Genomic DNA, 17,823 nt, shown 5'->3' on the forward strand with positions numbered 1-17,823 from the left:
TTGACAAATATTTCCTTTTCTTAAAACGAACATTTTAGAACACAATTACCAAAATGCTACTTGTGGTCTAAATATTCAAAGTATCTAAATAGCTTCAAGACAAGTGTCTTATAAAATGTCTGGAGACTGCGTCTGAAAAAGCTAAATGTCTGGGTTTTGTCATTCTACACCGTGTACTCATCTCTCTATGCCCTTCATCCTCTTGACCCTGCAAATTAACGCCTAACGCCTAATATACTTGGATGTCCAAGGGCAAGTATTAAACAAACGATAGAAAAGACTAAGTTTAAAATGTCATGTCAATACTAGCCTGCTAGCCGGATCTCATTCGGGGTTATTCGGAAATGTTTTGTTTTCGGGTATTGGGTATTCTGTTGCGCGCGAGAGACTGAGGTGCGCTAGGGAGTCGAATCTCGACAAATAAAAAAGCTGAGCGTCGCAAAATTGGTACTAGTCATTGAACCATTTACACGCCCCAGATATCCCATGACATTTCGAACCTTGGCTATTGCCTGTGTAAAGGATCCAAGGAGGGTTTAGCGCTCGCGCAAAGGAGCACAACGGTTTAGCTAATTCCCCTTTAAATGTGTGCATAAGGCAACAACAGCTCAATCTTAATTATGTGCCGATTACAGGCTCCACTCCAGCTCCTACCACAGGAATACCGGTACTTGGCCGTGGCCTCCCTGCAAGATGCTTACTGCGCAGTCGCACGGGTAGCTGTTCAAGATTCACCGTCCGATGGTTTTACGACACGAACCGAGGCAAATGTGCTCCATTTGTGTACACTGGCTGTGGGGGAAACGAGAACAATTTCATGAATGAACAAAAGTGTCTGGAAACATGCAGAGAAAAAGGTAAGAAACTCTCAACTGAAATGAGCAAAATTTTCAATCACGCAACTTTTACTTATCTTTATTTGGTCGTTCAGTGAAAATGTTCAGTGAACAATGTAAGCTTCGTAACCATGCTTGATGCTTGATGATCTCAGCAACAGACAACAGAATATGCCCGAAGGTGACTCCACCCGATAGATGCCCTTCTGGTGCATCAGACCAGTGTGCCAGCGATAGCGACTGTCAAACGGGCCTCAAGTGCTGCTCAAGTGGCTGCATTCTCACGTGCACCCAGCCCGTGCTTCCTGGTAAGTGCCATTTTCACGTGTACTTAGCGACTCGTCCACTAAGCAGACCGTGTTTTCAGTCTCATTTTAACCTGTCTATTCCTATGTATTTGGTTTCGTTTTAAAATCTCAACCTCTAAACTCTATCTAAAAACATTAACGTCCACAGGTAGAGTTTACTATATAAACGGTGTGCGTATCCAACTCTATAATCTTTGCAAAGAACGGACGCGTTGTGATTTTTTTTGGCAGAGGATATTCACTTAGGCTTAGTTCAACGTCGTAGTATCCTTGAGCCGAATTCAATTTTTAATGTATGTGTGTAATGTTTAAATTGCATAATAACATTAGATGTTTGATATTGTATATTTCATGATGGCATGAGATGTTTTAATGTATATCTTTGATGTTTGTATACTTTATACCATGGTTTGATCAGAATGTTTGATGTTTGTATATTCCATGATGACATTATATGTTTTCATGTATGTCTTTGATGTTTTTATGCTGTATACCATGGTTTGATAACAATTATTGATGTTCCCATTGTGTCTTTGTAGCCAAGCCCGGCACGTGCCCGCCTGTCAATGATGACATCAGATGTAACGGCGACCCTCCACATGAGTGCAGCTCTGATCACGACTGTCAAGGCGACCTCAAGTGCTGTATGTGGGGCTGCTATCGAACTTGCGTCAATCCAGATGGACGAGGTAACACTGTTGGCGGTTACGTTGGGGGTGGGGATATATTGGGTAGATATCAACCCCCCTTTTTGAATAAAAAAAAGAAAAGAAGTCACTTTGGCTGAAGAAAATAAATGTCTGAGGGACGGGAGGTACTCTCCAATTTCCTTCGCCTGCTTGACTTTGCTGACGCGACAAATCCAATTCAGCGTGAAATATTGTAAGATCTATGTAGTGACCTACCAAGAACCACTGGATCAGTTATTAGCCGTTTATCCGGCCATCATCCATCCCCCATTTTGAAATCCTGGATCCACCCCTGCACACATTTTTTAAACGTTTTTCATGCCATATACAAAATAAAAGCAAACTCAAATGAAATAACATATGAAGAAAACGTTGTCGTTTTGAGGGAATGGCCCCAAGGAATCTTAGTTTCTTTACAGATACTTTCTCCATAGACCAATGATGGTCACAGTCACTATTTTTTTCTTCTGATTACAAGTCAAAAAGTTTACGAAGCACCTGGGGTACGGCATCTTAAAAATGACAAGAATCATGCAGTTTTTCCAAATAAGGAATATATTAGTTTCCTTATATGGAAGTGAAAGCGTTTGGCAAAAACGAGAAAAAAAAACGAGATTTTGGGAGACATATATCATCTGAAAGCCCTTTCTACAGTGATTCCAAGATATATGTTTACGCTTCTATAAGCTCTGGGTGTGGACGTAAAGCGTGGTCGTTTATTCCAGTTAAAAACCACAGGGTACCCACGTGGGATTTTTTCGAAAACAATTGTTTAACTGAACTAAGATTTAGAAAAAGTAAGCCAAACATTACATTCTTGCATCTTAAGGTTCATTTTATTTAATTTAGTGAAAAATCTGCTAAAAAAGATCCTTTTTTAAGGTTTTTAAGGAAGGTTTTTGGGGTACCAAAGGGTACCCACATTCTCAAATTTGGAAAATAATTAAAACGGCTTTGAAATTTGAAAGAAACAAATGAAATATTGTGTAGTTATCTTTTTCAATCTATTATGTTTCAATCCTTTTGTTTAAGGTATATGTGGATAATTTAGAATATATATATGTTGGAAACACAACTTTTCTTATCCCAAAAACTCCAAAAACTATTCTTTTTTCGCTGTTATAGAAATGCTTCTTAAATACATGATATAATTCAAAAGCATTTCTGTATTTTTGCTTTGCAGGTATTTTTTGACAAGGCAGCTGGCACCAAAACCTCTGATATACTTGTTCAGCTGAAAGTTTGACTGAGCAAAGTGTCCATGCGTTTCGGAGAGAGTTTGATGAACATACAAATTTTTAGCGCGTTCAAACTCTTTGCTCAGTCAAACTTTCAGATGATATGTCTCCCAAAATCTCCGGGGGGGGGGGGGGGGGGGGGGGGGGGGAGGGGGAGGGTTTCACTTTCTGGCCCACGGACTAGATATTATTATCATTGCATTCAGAGTGAAATTCCCACGTCAGGGTTAAGATTAGCAAGAATCATTTAAACTGTCCCTTTTCTTTTTGCGTAACCAAAACATTGTCGATAAACTGATAAGCTTATTGTCAACATATGGTAGCTTAATATCATTCAAATAAGTATCCTATCAAAGTCAATGTTTGCCATATCATTTTCCTGTATAGGAATACGGTGCAAATCGATAGTGGACCTGGCGTTTCTGCTCGACTCGTCTGGCAGCATCCGAAGACGTCACTGGTCTGTCATGCTGAACTTTTTCAAGAAGGTCGTAGATGCGATAGGCGTGTCTGAGTCCGGTAGTCACGTGGCTTCTATCTCCTACTCTACCGGGGCTGTGGTCGACTTCAAGTTCAACACGCTCAAGGGGAAGGATCTGAATCCTACAGGCATCAAGAAGCTGATCAGCACTATTCGTCACCAGAGGGGATTCACGTTTATTGATAAGTCGCTGAAGCTCGCTGACACTCAGGTGTTCACTACAGACGCGGGCATGAGGGACTCTGTCAAAAAGGTACGTGAGGGACTCGGACAGGAGGGACTTAGTCAGGAAAGTACGTAAGGGACGTGGGAACGAGGGACTTGGACAAGAGAGACTTAGTCAGGAAAGTACGCAAGGGACGTGTGAACGAGTGACTCTGTCAAGAAGGTACGTGGAGGACTTGAGCATGAGGACTCGGTCAAGAAGGTACATGAGGGACTTTGGCATGAGGGACTAGGTCAGAAGGTACTTAAGGTACTAGGGCATGAGGGACTCGGTCGAGAAGGTACGTGGGGGACTTGGGCATGAGGGACTCGGTCAGAAGTTACGTAAGGTACTTGGGCATGAGGGACTCGGCCGAGAAGGTACATGAGGGACTTGGGCATGAGGGACTCGGTCAGAAGGTACATAAGGGACTTGGGCATGAGGGACTCGGTCGAGAAGGAACATGAGGGACTCGGTCAAGAAGGTACATGAGGGACTTGGGCATGAGGGACTCGGTCAGAAGGCACGTAAGGTACTTGGGCATGAGGGACTCGGTCAGAAGGTACATGAGGGACTTGGGCATGAGGGACTCGGTCAAGAAAGGACCCGTTGAAGAAGGTACTCGAGGGACTTGGTTGAGCGGTCTCTTCACAGATGGTTGTAGTATAATTCTTTTGTTATCCTTTAAGATCGCTTTCCTTCTGACTGATGGCCACCAAACCACCAGCAGAGGGCCCTTCACCCCGCTTGCTGAGGCGTCCAAGTCACTGAAGGACAAGGGTGTGGAAGTGTGGTCCATCGGAATTGGGAGATCATTCGACATGCAGGAGCTTCGAGACATCGCGTCCACACCAGAAAATGTACTCACTGTGAAGAGCTTCAGCGATCTCGACAGTATATACATGAAACTAGAGAAAGCAATCTGCGAAGGTACAAATCTAGATAATCATCAAGCTTCAGCATATGGAATTATTTTAAGATGCCGATATTGAACGTTCCTCCAGGGATGGGTTAAGGGGCGAAACTTGTTAATCGTCATTCAGGGGTGGTTTGAGATGCGAAACTTTTAATACCAGAACTTAAAGCTTCAGCGTTTAAAATGAAATTATTAACTTACTAATTTTTTTTTGGATACGAGCTGTTCCACTGATTTGATTAAACTTTGTTCTGAGACTTGTGACCTGTTTTTTTTTTTCTTTTGCTGTACATCGTTTTTCGCATCACATTGATTTTGTATATGAAGGTCAATTAAATTCATCGCCTTTATGATCACCATTTTTCATCAGTCACAAAACGTTAGTTTGAGATTTTTTTAATTATTTTTCATTCACAGAACCCAAACTGACCAAGTGTCAGACGGAGTATCGTGACGCCCTCAAAACTCCAGGTGCTATCGCCCCACGGTGTAGATACGACGGTAGCTATGACAGCGTGCAGTGCCAGGGCCGAGTTTGCTACTGTGTGGATAGCAACGGAAAGGAAATACGCAACACTCGCGCTCGCGTTGAGTCGGGGCGACCACAATGCACTGCGGCAGGTAAAAGTTCAAGTCATTGAATTTGTATAGGAAACCATACGACTTCGAGTTCAATTTGGAATTAATCTGCACGAGTGGGTTTTTCAAAAAGTATCAATTTTCGTTCCGTTTTCAAAAAGATCCGCGTCCACACGAAGCGTTTTCATCTTAATACGACCCCACGAAAACACAGAAACGATAAGGATAACAAGTTCTACAGTGCATGCGTACTCGCGCGCCAAGTGGACTGGACCTGAGTAATCACGCCATCGTTTTCGAAAGGTTCCGTTTTCGTCCGTCCCCACGGCACCGAAAGGGTATCGTTTTCAAATTGTTCCACTCTGGAGATCGTTTTCAAATCGTTCCACTCTGGAGATCGTTTTCAAATTGTTACACTCTGGTATCGTTTTCAAATCGTTCCGTTTTTGGTCCTCGTTTTCGCGTTTACGTGTGGACGATACCCGTATTCGTAACAAAAAGTTTGCGTTATCAAATGAAAGCGGATTCGTGGGGACAGGGTCTGAGCTTTGAGAAAAGTCGTACGGTTTCCTTTTAATCATATGCATTATAAAAATTGCTGGGCAGAACAAACCGGAAATGACGCGCCGAGCCATGTGATGAATAATTTATTATAAAAACCCATAATACGTACAGCGAAATTCAAAAATCACGTTCTCTTGGCAAAGCTAACAAGGAAAAGAAAAGTCCAAGCTTACAAAATGCTTAAAATCCACTAATTGTCCTTGCTAGTGTTCACAAATCAAGTTTTTATCGGAATTGCTGTCGGGGATCGCATAGCGCCGTTTTCTGGGCTGAAGTACCGGAGATGTGCTGTTCTGCATGTTAAACGTGACCGTGAAATTGTGGAAGCTGTTGACAAGATTTTGAGCTTGAGAAGTCATTCATCTGGCAGAAGAAGCTTGTTTATTCTTGATTTCGAGTATTTCTCGTGTAAATTGTTGGGCGCTTCAGGGCCGTAGGCTTCAATTTCCTCGAAAATTTCCTTTTCTTGGCACCATTTTCGCCAGACATTTGTCCAAAATGTTCTGCTTTGTGCTGTGTTTTTATTTTTCCAGGGTTTCTCAATTCCTCGATAAATTTTGCCGTCGCAAGTGTAATTCTGCTCTGTACGCTTGCCATTTTTCTCCGGCCACAACTTCAAGATCTACGCCACTTATAAACAAGCCATCTCATTGGTCAATTTTGATTTTATTGTTTTTAAACCAATCACGTCGCTCCATTTTAAAGGAAATTTGCACTTTGATAACCATTTTTGCACTTTGTTAACTAAGAATTGCACTGCCTCAGCCAATCAGAATCCAGAAATTGACTTCATGTATATTATTAGATCTAAGACATGACAAAAGTATTCTAATCGGATAAAGACATCCGGACCAACCGGACCTTGCTTTAATTAGTTAATACCACTTCTACTTTCTCCTATAATTGAAGTGTAAACTATGTGGTGCAAGCGACAGTGCTGAATAACGTATGCGCATGCGCGTGCTCTGGCGAAAACAAGCACTATCGTAGTGTTGAAACGTTCGAGGAAAGGTACGAAAGGCTGACTTCAATCGCTGTTTTGACTAACTGTACGGCATTAAAACCATACTGTAATGTGACAGTTCGCCGGTAAAACTCCGCCATTTCAAAACAAAAAGGCTGGTTTAACCGCGCGGTACTGAAACTAGTCTTGCGTTTTTCAGCACTGGCGATGCAAGCCAGTTTCGGTTTTTACCTATTCCTTCTTCTTTTATTTTGCAGCCAACACTCTGACAGCCTGTCAGAAGGCTTACAAGTTCGCTGTCGAGAAAAACGTCATCGGAGGATATATCCCGAGATGCAAAGCAGATGGGCGTTACGAGGAAGTGCAGTGTGAGGGAAGGACTCATTCCTGCTGGTGCGTGGACAACCAGGGACGCGAAATTATAGGGACAAGAACGCAAGGAACATTAGTGTGCCCTCATCCAGGTACGGCCTTGGAAGGACCAGCAGGTCGTGATACCGTGTCACGTGATCCGCTTGCTGTCATACATAGCGAAATATAAGAATGATGGGATGTTGTTATAAGCACTAGCATAGTAAAATCGTGTATCAGATTTACTGAACGTCACAAGTTTATAACTTTATCACACTTTTGTTTTTAATTTAGAAAATTTCCCCAAAATAATAATGAATTCGATCATGATGAGCTCAGACGTTTAAGTCAATTTTTTTCGGGTATTCATTCATGTAGCTTAATACAAGAAAGTTTAAAAATGTGAATGATTTGTGTGTTTTTGTGTTACAGACGAAAAACAAACACCATGCCAAAAGCGTTACATCAGTCTGTCACGCAACCCCGTACTTGGGCAGTACATCCCATGGTGCAATGCGCGTGGAGAGTTCGAATGGATGCAGTGTTATGGGTCTTACTGCTTCTGCGTGGATCGTGACGGGAACGAGCTACGAGGAACGCGATTGGACAATAACGCTGGTAGACCAGCATGCACGGCGCGAGGTACGTCAACCAAACTGATACCGTATAAATTTTGCAAAATAACTGAGGCTGCGCTGCATACATGTAATTCGAAAATAACCATCACACTCAAATGACGTCATAACGCAGGCGGTGTCTTGACTCCGTGTCAGCGGCGTTACCAAGAAGCCACCTCGTCTCCAGTCCCAGGGTCCTTTGCGCCCAGGTGTCGCGCGGATGGTAGTTTTGAGGAGGTACAATGTCACAAGTCTCAGGGCTACTGCTGGTGCGTGGACCAGTTCGGCAACGAGATTCCGCGCACGCGCAGCATCAAGCCAGTCCGCTGCCCAAGTCTCGGTAAGTACTGTCACAATCTCGTTTCCAGGGCCCGTGAACCTTTGGCCATGGCTACGAGATAGCGGGCTCTGACGTACTGTCAGAACAAAACAGGACTTTCTTAGGTGCCGTTAATTTATATGAAGTGAGCAAATTTTTTAGAATTATCGATGTTCTAATTCAATCGCAATTTATGGAAACAGGTCATAAGCGTATTTTCACGGTTTTTGCCCTCCAACACTAGAAAGATCAAACCAACAGAACTTTTTTCCAGAGCTCCTGATTAACTAGAATGAATTATGGCCGTCATGGCCGGCTAGATGTCTGTTGACATAATTGGTTCCTTGTACACATAGTTTCAATTTTAATTTCAATGGCTGCTAGGCGGGGCCGTACCCACGTGCTGGCAGCAGTACCAGAGCGCCCTCAGGAACTACGTGCCAGGACGCTTCGTACCCTGGTGCAACTACAACGGCAACTTCCGCGAGGTGCAGTGCCACGGCAGCTTCTGCTTCTGCGTCAACAGGGACGGACAGGAGATCCAGGGCACCAGGACCTACTCCTACACAGGGTTACCGCGATGTACTCATACAGGTACGGGGAAATACACAGGTTTACCGCGATGTACACAGGTACGGAGAAATACACAGGGTAACCGCGATGTACACATACAGGTACGGAGAAATACACAGGTTTACCGCGATGTACTCATACAGGTACAGGGAAATCCACAGGGTTACCGCGATGTACACATACAGGTACGGGGAAATACACAGGGTTATTGCGATGTACAGTGAAGGTATGGACTTGTACACAGGGTTACCGCGATGATCTCCTACAAGTACAGAAATATAAACAGGGCTATCGCGATGTACACATTGAATAAGATGGACGTATACACAGGGTTACCGCATGAAGCACATTCAGGGAATGATAGGGTTAAAGCTACTCTTAAAAGAGAGTCTAAAACGATAATGTTACAAGAGCCACTCTTTACAATTTTTTCCTTTTCTAAGCCTTTATAATATAGGATTTATCAAAGCTTAAGTAATAATTAGGTATCAGTATAAGAAAATCCTCTTTTTTTCAAGTCATAGAGTCTGTTGATATGAGTATAGCATACTATTTGCTTCTCGTCGTATAAATATGATACCGGCTCTTTCGATCCTTCATTACATGTATCCACGTACGACGCTATTTCTTACAAAAATCGCACGAGAAGAAATGCGTGCTGATGTATTGTCATACAGAAACGATTATCTTCTGTCGGCCAATGAGCGCCTTGTATCACCGCTTAATGTAACAACTACCGCTTAATGTAACAAAAATCGCCACTTAATGTAATACTAATGCTTAATGTAACAAAAATCGCCGCTTAATGTAACACTAACGCTTAATGTAACAACAAATCAACGCTTAATGTAATAAAACAGTTAACGCTTAATGTAACAAAATTTTCAACGCTTTATCTAATAACGGACTTAACGCTTAATGTAAGAACACTCGACGCTTAATGTAATAACCATAAATTTAACGAAAATATTCATATCTCCGGATAGAAACATCGTCGGACAAGGGGGTGCATAAACAGTCACGTGAGGTGTGACGTCGTCGCTTAATGTAATACCCATGAATTTGGATATAGAATTTGAATAGATTTCAAAAGAACAATTCGCAAGACAAACCAAACTTATTAGGGTATAAGTCGTCTAAGCGTCAAGGGGGTGTAACGGGGGGGGGCGTCATTTAGCGCTGCGTCATCAATGACGTCATCACAAATACAAAAATCAATATCTTAAGCTACGGGAGTTGTGGCACGACCAAACTTAGGCCAAGTTGTCTTGAGGTCAAGGGGGGTCCACAAAAGGAACACGTGACATTACGTCATTAATGACGTCATCATAATTAGGAAAAATCATATTCTAAGCTACGAGAGTTGTGACACGACCAAACTTAGGCCAAGTTTTCTTGATGTCAAGGGGGTTCTAGCAAAATGGACACGTGCGTGGCATTACGTCATTGCTTACGTCATCATAACTAGGAAAATCATATCTTGAGCTACGAGAGTTGTGGCACGACCAAACTTAGGACAAGTTGTCTTGAGGTCAAGGAGGTTCCAATAAAATGGACACGTGACTTGACGTCATTAATGACGTCATCATAACTAGGAAAAATCATATTCTAAGCTACGAGAGTTGTGACACGACCAAACTTAGGAAAAGTTGTCTTTAAGTCAAAATCTGTCGTCCCTAGGGCCCTCTAGAATATATATTTACTGGCAAACTTCCTGTTTAACCTTGTAAGATTCCCTCTTAAATTGAGAATGAATAACGTGATTGAGGTGTCTTAGAAGGCTTTTTCCTTTGATCATCTCTAAAACTAACGCTAGACAGACGGGGTATTACATTCTAAGAGCACTTTGGAGTTTTGAAATGTTGAACTGTGTGACTACATCCGTACAGGCACACGGAGTTGATCGGTGATTGACAAGTTTTCAACCACACCAGCTATACACTGTCTTGCAAAAATCGTAGATTATTAGCTGTCTTCTCGCATTAGAATCACGCCAATTAGTAAAGCGGTGCCAGATACAAACTTTGAAAGCTTCGTATTCGATCGATCATGAAAATATATTTTGTTATTTGTCCGAGTAAAGCCCTAGTATGAAGATCGGACCCTTCAGCGAGCAAATATTCGCCATTCGGTATAATGATATAAGACCTTACATGTAGAAGTCGCACCTTGGCTTGGGAAAGTTGTCAAAAGTATTTTGTGTATTTTCAATACTGCGGCCTTTTCAGTATCTGGTAATTTGACTGGCACAGGGACTAAACTTTGAAACCAGTGCTTGAACCGCATCCTGTCCCTCCTCCTCCCCCAATAAAAAATGAATAAAGGGCAAATCGTGACTTTAATCAGGGATGCTTAAAATAGAGGTAAAACGTATCATTTCTTTGACGGTAATGTATCCTGGCAAAAGTTAAAATAAGCGTCCGCCCACCCCCCCTTTCTTAAAACGTTTGCTTCGCCCCCCCCCCCCTTTTTTAAACTTCTGGATCCGCCTCTGGTTACACTCCAGTAAGCACCTGTGATAGCGCTTCCTTTGTGTAGCTTCCGTCAGTTTTCGCTAGCTTCCGGAGCTTATCATCCTTGTGATAGGGCCTCGCGCTCCTAATACAGCGAACTTATTGCCAAAATGGGTGGACTATGGATATTGGCTATCCCTCCGATTATTTGGCAAGCATATACCACTGATGCTGTAAGAAAACGGCAACTGCCAGCCGTCGATGACGAAACCTATAAAACACTTGTCATACTTCTGTGAAGACAAGTTTGAGGTGCACGCAAGTCTGCACGCGTTCGAGTGTGGTTGTCCGACGATGTTCGTATCCCGAGATATAAGTATTTTCGTTTTAATGACGTCATTGATGACGTCACACCTCACATGACAATTTATGCACCCCCCTTGACACCTACATGACATTCTCCAAGTGTGGTTGTCCGACGATGTTTGTATCCCTAGATATAAGTATTTTCGTTTTAATGACGTCATTGATGACGTCACACCTCACATGACAATTTTTGCACCCCCCTTGACACCTACATGACATTCTCTAAGTCTGGTTGTCCGACGATGTTCGTATCCCGAGATATAAGTATTTTCGTTTAAATGACGTCATTGATGACGTCACACCTCACATGACTGTTGATGCACCCCTCTTGACACCTACATGACATTTTCCAAGTGCGGTTGTCCGACGATGTCCGACTCTCCTTAGTTAAATTTATGGTTATTACATTAAGCGTCGAGTGTTCTTACATTAAGCGTTAAGTCCGTTATTACATTAAGCGTTGAAAATTTGTTACATTAAGCGTTAACTGTTTTATTACATTAAGCGTTGATTTGTGGTTACATTAAGCGTTAGTGTTACATTAAGCGGCAATTTTTGATACATTAAGCGTTAGTGTTACATTAAGCGGCGATTTTTGTTACATTAAGCGTTAGTGTTACATTAAGCGGCAGTTGTTACATTAAGCGGTGATACACGCCTGACATTGGGCTATTGTTGTTTGTGCCCACAATGACCCGTGTTATGCTTTAGCGCCTGACATTGGGCTATTGTTGTTTGTGCCCAAAATGACCCGTGTTATGCTTGAAGGTGGTAGCCTGACCCGCTGTCAGCAAAAGTACTGGGAAGCAGTGTCCAACCCCCGGCCCGAACAGCACGTCCCTCGATGCACAAACCTCGGCTCGTACGAACCCCTGCAATGCAGCGCGTCCTCGCACGAGTGCTGGTGTGTGGGCGGCAATGGAGTGGAGATGCCGAACACCAGGTCGAACAACACCGTGGTCTGCCCACCAAGACGTGAGTCACGCTCCTTTGAAGTGCATCGCCATTTTTTAAAGGAGCCATGGGCGAATTTAATGGTTGATAAAATGGTTTCTAAATAGTTTTTTTAACGGAATATGCCGCTTTTTAAATCGAAATTACAATAGCCCCTCCCCCTATATTTAATGTTGAGGACCAAGGATGCAAATGTCAGAGACGGGGGAGGGGATGGGGTCACAGGCAAGGGGGTGGGTGTAATGCTAGAATTGTAACGTGAACACAGAAAGCGTTTTCCATTGAAAAAGTATCAACATTTGATTCGCTGATTTATGGGGTTGGGGGGATCAGAAAATCTTTCAAGATATTTGTTACGACTTGTTTTACAGGGTCCCCAAACGATTAGAAAAACCCACAATAACAAAAGAAATTATTATGTCTAGATAGCGCTACTACCCCTGGTGGCTAGATAAGCAGTACTACTCTACTATTTGATTACATTTATCATCCTTGCATTCTCACAGGAATTGACGGCCCTAAACTGGACATTGGTTTCGTTGTCGACTCTTCATCTGCGGTGGACTGGGCCCAAGTACAAGCATTCTCCAAGTGGTTTATCAGCCAGTCAGCAGTGACCGATCAAGGTGTTCATTTCGGCTTTATCTCCTACGCCTCAGCCGCTAGTATAGGGTTTAGCTTCGACGCAGACACGGGTGCGAGGTATACCGCTGATTCAGTCAGCAGGCTCGTAGACGGTGTAACACAGCTTGGTGGAGATGGCCGTCGCTTGGATTTAGGACTTGAACTAGCGTACAACAATCTTTTTACGTTAGCGAATGGCGCGCGGCGAGATGCAAAGAAGGTAAGCTATCATGCGGTCGTCAGTACTCTCAACCGTATCGCTGCTATTCTAGAATATTGATTTGAAATCTTGAGAGAAACGCTATATTTCAGTTGTATGCGTTTTGCTTCTCGAGGGTCCGTGTAAGGTTGACGGGTGTATATATTTTTTAACTGTCCAAAAGCCTTGGCCCCTAGCAATAAGGGACACTTATATGTTTTTCTTTGAACCGCCAAAAAGGTTGATATTTATCAAGTCTTAAAAATTGTCTATCAACTCGTTTACTATATTTCAATCAATATGCTTAAAAACTTAGAGAACAGAAAGCCCGGTACAAAGTTCAGACCAATATTTAGTTGGTATATAAAAATCACTCATCACATTTCAGGTTCTCATCGTGGTCATCGGAGGAGCGGCCGAAAACCAGCACCAAGCAAACATGATAAACGCAGCCAAACAGCTTCGATCTATCGGGGTCAAGATTTACGTCATCACAATCGCAACATCGCCGCAGCGCGAATACTTTGAGCTTGGCGACCAGGTTTTCTCGGCCCAGACCTACCCGTCTCTAGATCGGCTCAGGTCAAGTGTCTTCCAAGCCATCAAGCCAGGTACGGCATAGGTGCTTAAACATCATCCTGGTGTGAAGCGAGTGCATTTCATGTGTACGAATATAAAAAGCGTTGCGTATCACCTTTTACGGCTGTGTGTCTTGTTTATTCATTAAACTGGATGTTCACTTTGTGATTTCTATAAATAGTTATAAAAAAATAGGTAATAGGTCTGTCCATAGATAAAAAAACCACTTCAGAAGCTACCAACGGGGAAATAACTGCTTTTTCAGCTCACGGGCAAATAAGTCAGTGACGTATTACACTTTAGCCGGTTACTATCTACTCACAAAAGAAGACTTAATGCACGTGCGTAAAGGGCAATCTTAGGCGAGATATATACCTAACAGTCACAAAACATGGTGACGACATACACTACTATGAGGTGTATGAATTGTGATGGTCGCGTTTGTATATCTTGCGTGTTTTTCACAGGGAGCCTGTCGCCATGCCAGGCACGCTATCTCCAAGCCATTCGGCAGTACACACCAGGAGCCTTCATTCCGAGGTGCCGTCCCGCGGGCGACTACCAGTTCATGCAGTGTTACAGAGAGCACTGTTACTGTGTCAATCAGGACGGCGTCGAGGTTCGGGGCACACGGCTGCACTCCAGATTCGGGCAGCCGCACTGCAAGCATCTCGACCCTAACGCCGATTGCGAGGACCGATGTGGACCGGGAAGCTCAAATCTCCGTGAGTATATTGTGCTTGTACCAGACAGAAATCGTAGGTTAAAAGTCAGTAGTTCAACGAAGGAGGAAGGTTTGGAAGTGCAGGGATGGTTAAACACTCTATTCATTGTTTTTTAGCTTTTGCTTGGTGATAAAGGGTGACCCTAAAACCGTCCTCTGTTTCTTGCTAAAAAGAATAGCATTGTTAGGACACGAGCGATATTGGCCGTTTGCATCCAGGAACAATCTGATACTCGGTGCTATTATTCATAGAGCTGTAGCAGTCCTCGAACTATTGGGAACATAGATATATATTGCGCGTCCCAGCCACGTCCCGTGTCCCCAGTGCCCCACTCCTTGCTACTGACCTGATAAACAATTCCTTGGTTGACAGGTCCTATTCTCAGTCCGTGCCAGCGTCGCCGCCTACTGGGTACGGCCCTTGGGCGTGGTAATGTGGAGGGGTACATCCCCCACTGTAAGTCGGACGGTCGGTATGAGGAGGTTCAATGTCATACTGGAACTAAGTACTGCTGGTGCGTAGACGAGAAGGGCGTGGAGGTCTGGGGAACTCGCACCAGGACCTTTATCAGATGCGCAGCTTTCGGTGAGTGAAGAGGGCTGTGAATCAGATCGCGACATATTATTATAGGTATATATGGGACATAATTATCCGTGTTTGATGGTTTGAAATATTTACAAAAATGTTATATAATTGCGAGGTGCCCTGATCCGAAGAAGGTTTTGATTACGTTTTAATGCATATCGTTGTGTATCCAAAAGAGATACGAGGTTACCAGTGAAAAAATATAACTCATAACTTTTCTTAAGGGTTTGAATAGTAAATACTGTAGGCCCAAAGTACATAGCTACTAGCGCTAAGATAAACGTTATCTTTATTTCCCTGCAAAGACCGTGAGATGACAAAGTGTCAGAAGCATTACCAAGAGATTATGCGCCAGGCCTCCCCGAGCACATACGCCCCCCACTGTACCCCAGAAGGGAAGTACCGGTCTATGCAGTGCTGGAATTCCGAGTGCTTCTGTGTGGACGCGGAAGGTTTGCGTCTTGACTGGACGGTCGTCAGCATTTCCGAGGGACTTCCCGACTGCTCGCAGTATCCACGTAAGTAAAAGCGCTTGAAACAGTTTTATTTTAATAGTTACTTAAGAACATATATCGGCTCATCAATGATAAGTTTGCGAACCTACATACCAAGCCTTCTCCCCAGGCGCCCTATGACAGCCCTCTGTTGTCACATATTCTATGCTGTCCCATTGGTGGCGAGCGGCAATATGAAAGTGACGTCATTAACCGACAAGCCGCTCTGCCAATAGAAGCCAAGGGACAAGGCTACCTCACACCGTGCTTCTCTGCATATCAACTTTTGCTCGATTTTGTATCATTTTTCCGGAGACAACAGGTAGCCCAAGCATAAAGTTGGTGCACTGCAATGTACTATAGTTAGGGCTCATGATATAGGGGGGGTTTTATACCCCCAAATGTATAAGAATTTCTCAATAAAATTACCCGAAGCTCATCGTGTGGTTTGTTCGTGATGCCACACGGTGAGTGCAAGTTAATTGTCGAATAATTGCATTAAAAATAGGGTCATTAAGACAACTGGCACGCTTTATCCAACACTTGGGTCCGAAGCCTGAAAGTCCGCTTTAACACCATGTTAGTTTGAAAAGTACCAAGAACCAAGTCTCCTATTTTCTCTTTCCCCTTCTCCTTGCTCGAAAAAAAAGGAAGAAAAGAAAAAGAAACAAGAAAGGAAAAAAAAGGAACGAGCATCCAGTTTTTAGGGTGACTTCAACACACAAACAGAAAATAAAACATCATCTGAGCTGACCGGTATTCCTGTGCAATAAATTACCCGCCAAGCAACGCGCGACATCTCCTTTTGGCGCCTGGTTCAAAACATAAGCGCTGTGATTCATTTTAAATAATAACATTTTTATCCGAGTTTTACTACGATCGGAACCAAACGGCTTGAAAATTTGGTTTGGTAATAAGTAGAGAGCGCGAAATGTTGAATCACGAAGGGAATTTTCGAACTTGCGTTAGGGTTTTGTCGAGGAGGAGGTGGATACATTGCGAATTCGAGAACATGTGAGTTTACTTTTTGTTTTGATCCTTGATGATTACTCACTAAATTATATCTTTGCTATTTGGAGAAATCCTGGCAGTATATACTCTCAAGACTCTAATTATACAATACACTATGTGGTGTGTTTCTTTTTTTCGTTACATGCGATTGCGCGCGCGCAAAAAAAACAACAACAAACAATAACAGCTCAAGGAGAAAACAAGGCTTAGATTAGCTCAGTACTGTACGCACTAGTCGAACCTGCATAACAAGCATTTACATTTATCTCAGCAAAATGTTTGAACACATTAATAAAATACTAATGATGTTATAGCTTGTACTTATTCATGATTTGTGCATTCTGCTTATGCAATATCTTTTTTTGTCTGACTGTAAGTATATATTGACTACTATATTTACTTTCCAGCCAAGCAACGACCCCTTGACCTTGGTATTCTGGTCGACACAGCAGGGAGGATAACAGCAGAACAGTGGCAAAGTGTCATTGCTTACATACAAACCATTGTACGGGGTTTCTCCATTTCTGATGACGGGGCTAGAGTGGCACTTGTCCCTTTCAGTACCACACCCAGAACCACCCTGGCCTTTAACACACTAAGTGTATGGAATGAACCAGAGGTTAACAAGTATGTCAGCTGGCTGAAGTTATTCAAGGGAGTGCGTCGGGTAGACTTGGCCCTACGCCATGCGGATGAGAAGCTCTTCCAGCCCGAGGGAGGGATGCGTCCAAATTCTCGAAAGGTAAGTGGGATGGAAGATGGGGGGAGGGAAAACAGTAGAAAGAGAATCGTCACATTTAAAAGGTGGGAAGGTGCCTTAGCAAAGTGGCTTTTATCTGACATGATATTGATATTCTGGAGCTGTATTGCTTTTTAAGATATACACATCTTTTTTCTGCAGGTTATTTTAGCAATTATGTTGAGCCAGGATGGAAAGACTACTGTGCCAGTACCAATGCTTTCCAAAAAACTACAGAACCGTGGGATAAGTGTATATGTGGTCGCCATAACTGGCAGTACACCTGACATGGTTCTTAAAGGCCTTGCCTCCAAGCCTGAGCACATTTATAGAACTAGTCTGTCTGGCATTATGAAGACATCCGAACCTGTTATCAAGTCCATCAGACAGAGTAAGACTTCCATAAGCTTTAACTACTAACAAAATAAACAAACTCTTATGTGTGTTATTTGGC

General features: G+C 43.0%; 1 protein-coding gene across 6 annotated transcripts in view; it reads left to right on the forward strand.

Annotated features, from left to right (window-relative positions):
* LOC5512112 overlaps positions 1 to 17,823 on the forward strand; it is a 156,894-nt gene that overhangs the window by 8,135 nt on the left and 130,936 nt on the right. For all 6 annotated transcript variants that reach the window (XM_048725343.1, XM_048725345.1, XM_048725346.1 and 3 more), the window contains exons 5-22: positions 636 to 857; positions 992 to 1,144; positions 1,684 to 1,833; positions 3,459 to 3,805; positions 4,447 to 4,687; positions 5,091 to 5,294; positions 7,038 to 7,244; positions 7,564 to 7,773; positions 7,882 to 8,088; positions 8,452 to 8,661; positions 12,228 to 12,434; positions 12,920 to 13,257; positions 13,625 to 13,847; positions 14,283 to 14,540; positions 14,913 to 15,125; positions 15,431 to 15,643; positions 17,038 to 17,372; positions 17,532 to 17,760. In XM_048725343.1, the coding sequence (XP_048581300.1) occupies positions 636 to 857; positions 992 to 1,144; positions 1,684 to 1,833; positions 3,459 to 3,805; positions 4,447 to 4,687; positions 5,091 to 5,294; positions 7,038 to 7,244; positions 7,564 to 7,773; positions 7,882 to 8,088; positions 8,452 to 8,661; positions 12,228 to 12,434; positions 12,920 to 13,257; positions 13,625 to 13,847; positions 14,283 to 14,540; positions 14,913 to 15,125; positions 15,431 to 15,643; positions 17,038 to 17,372; positions 17,532 to 17,760 (4,167 nt within the window). The remainder of the gene's footprint in view (positions 1 to 635; positions 858 to 991; positions 1,145 to 1,683; positions 1,834 to 3,458; positions 3,806 to 4,446; positions 4,688 to 5,090; positions 5,295 to 7,037; positions 7,245 to 7,563; positions 7,774 to 7,881; positions 8,089 to 8,451; positions 8,662 to 12,227; positions 12,435 to 12,919; positions 13,258 to 13,624; positions 13,848 to 14,282; positions 14,541 to 14,912; positions 15,126 to 15,430; positions 15,644 to 17,037; positions 17,373 to 17,531; positions 17,761 to 17,823) is intronic.

The sequence above is a fragment of the Nematostella vectensis genome, chromosome 3 (genome assembly GCF_932526225.1).
Source record: "Nematostella vectensis chromosome 3, jaNemVect1.1, whole genome shotgun sequence".
NCBI lineage: Eukaryota > Metazoa > Cnidaria > Anthozoa > Actiniaria > Edwardsiidae > Nematostella > Nematostella vectensis.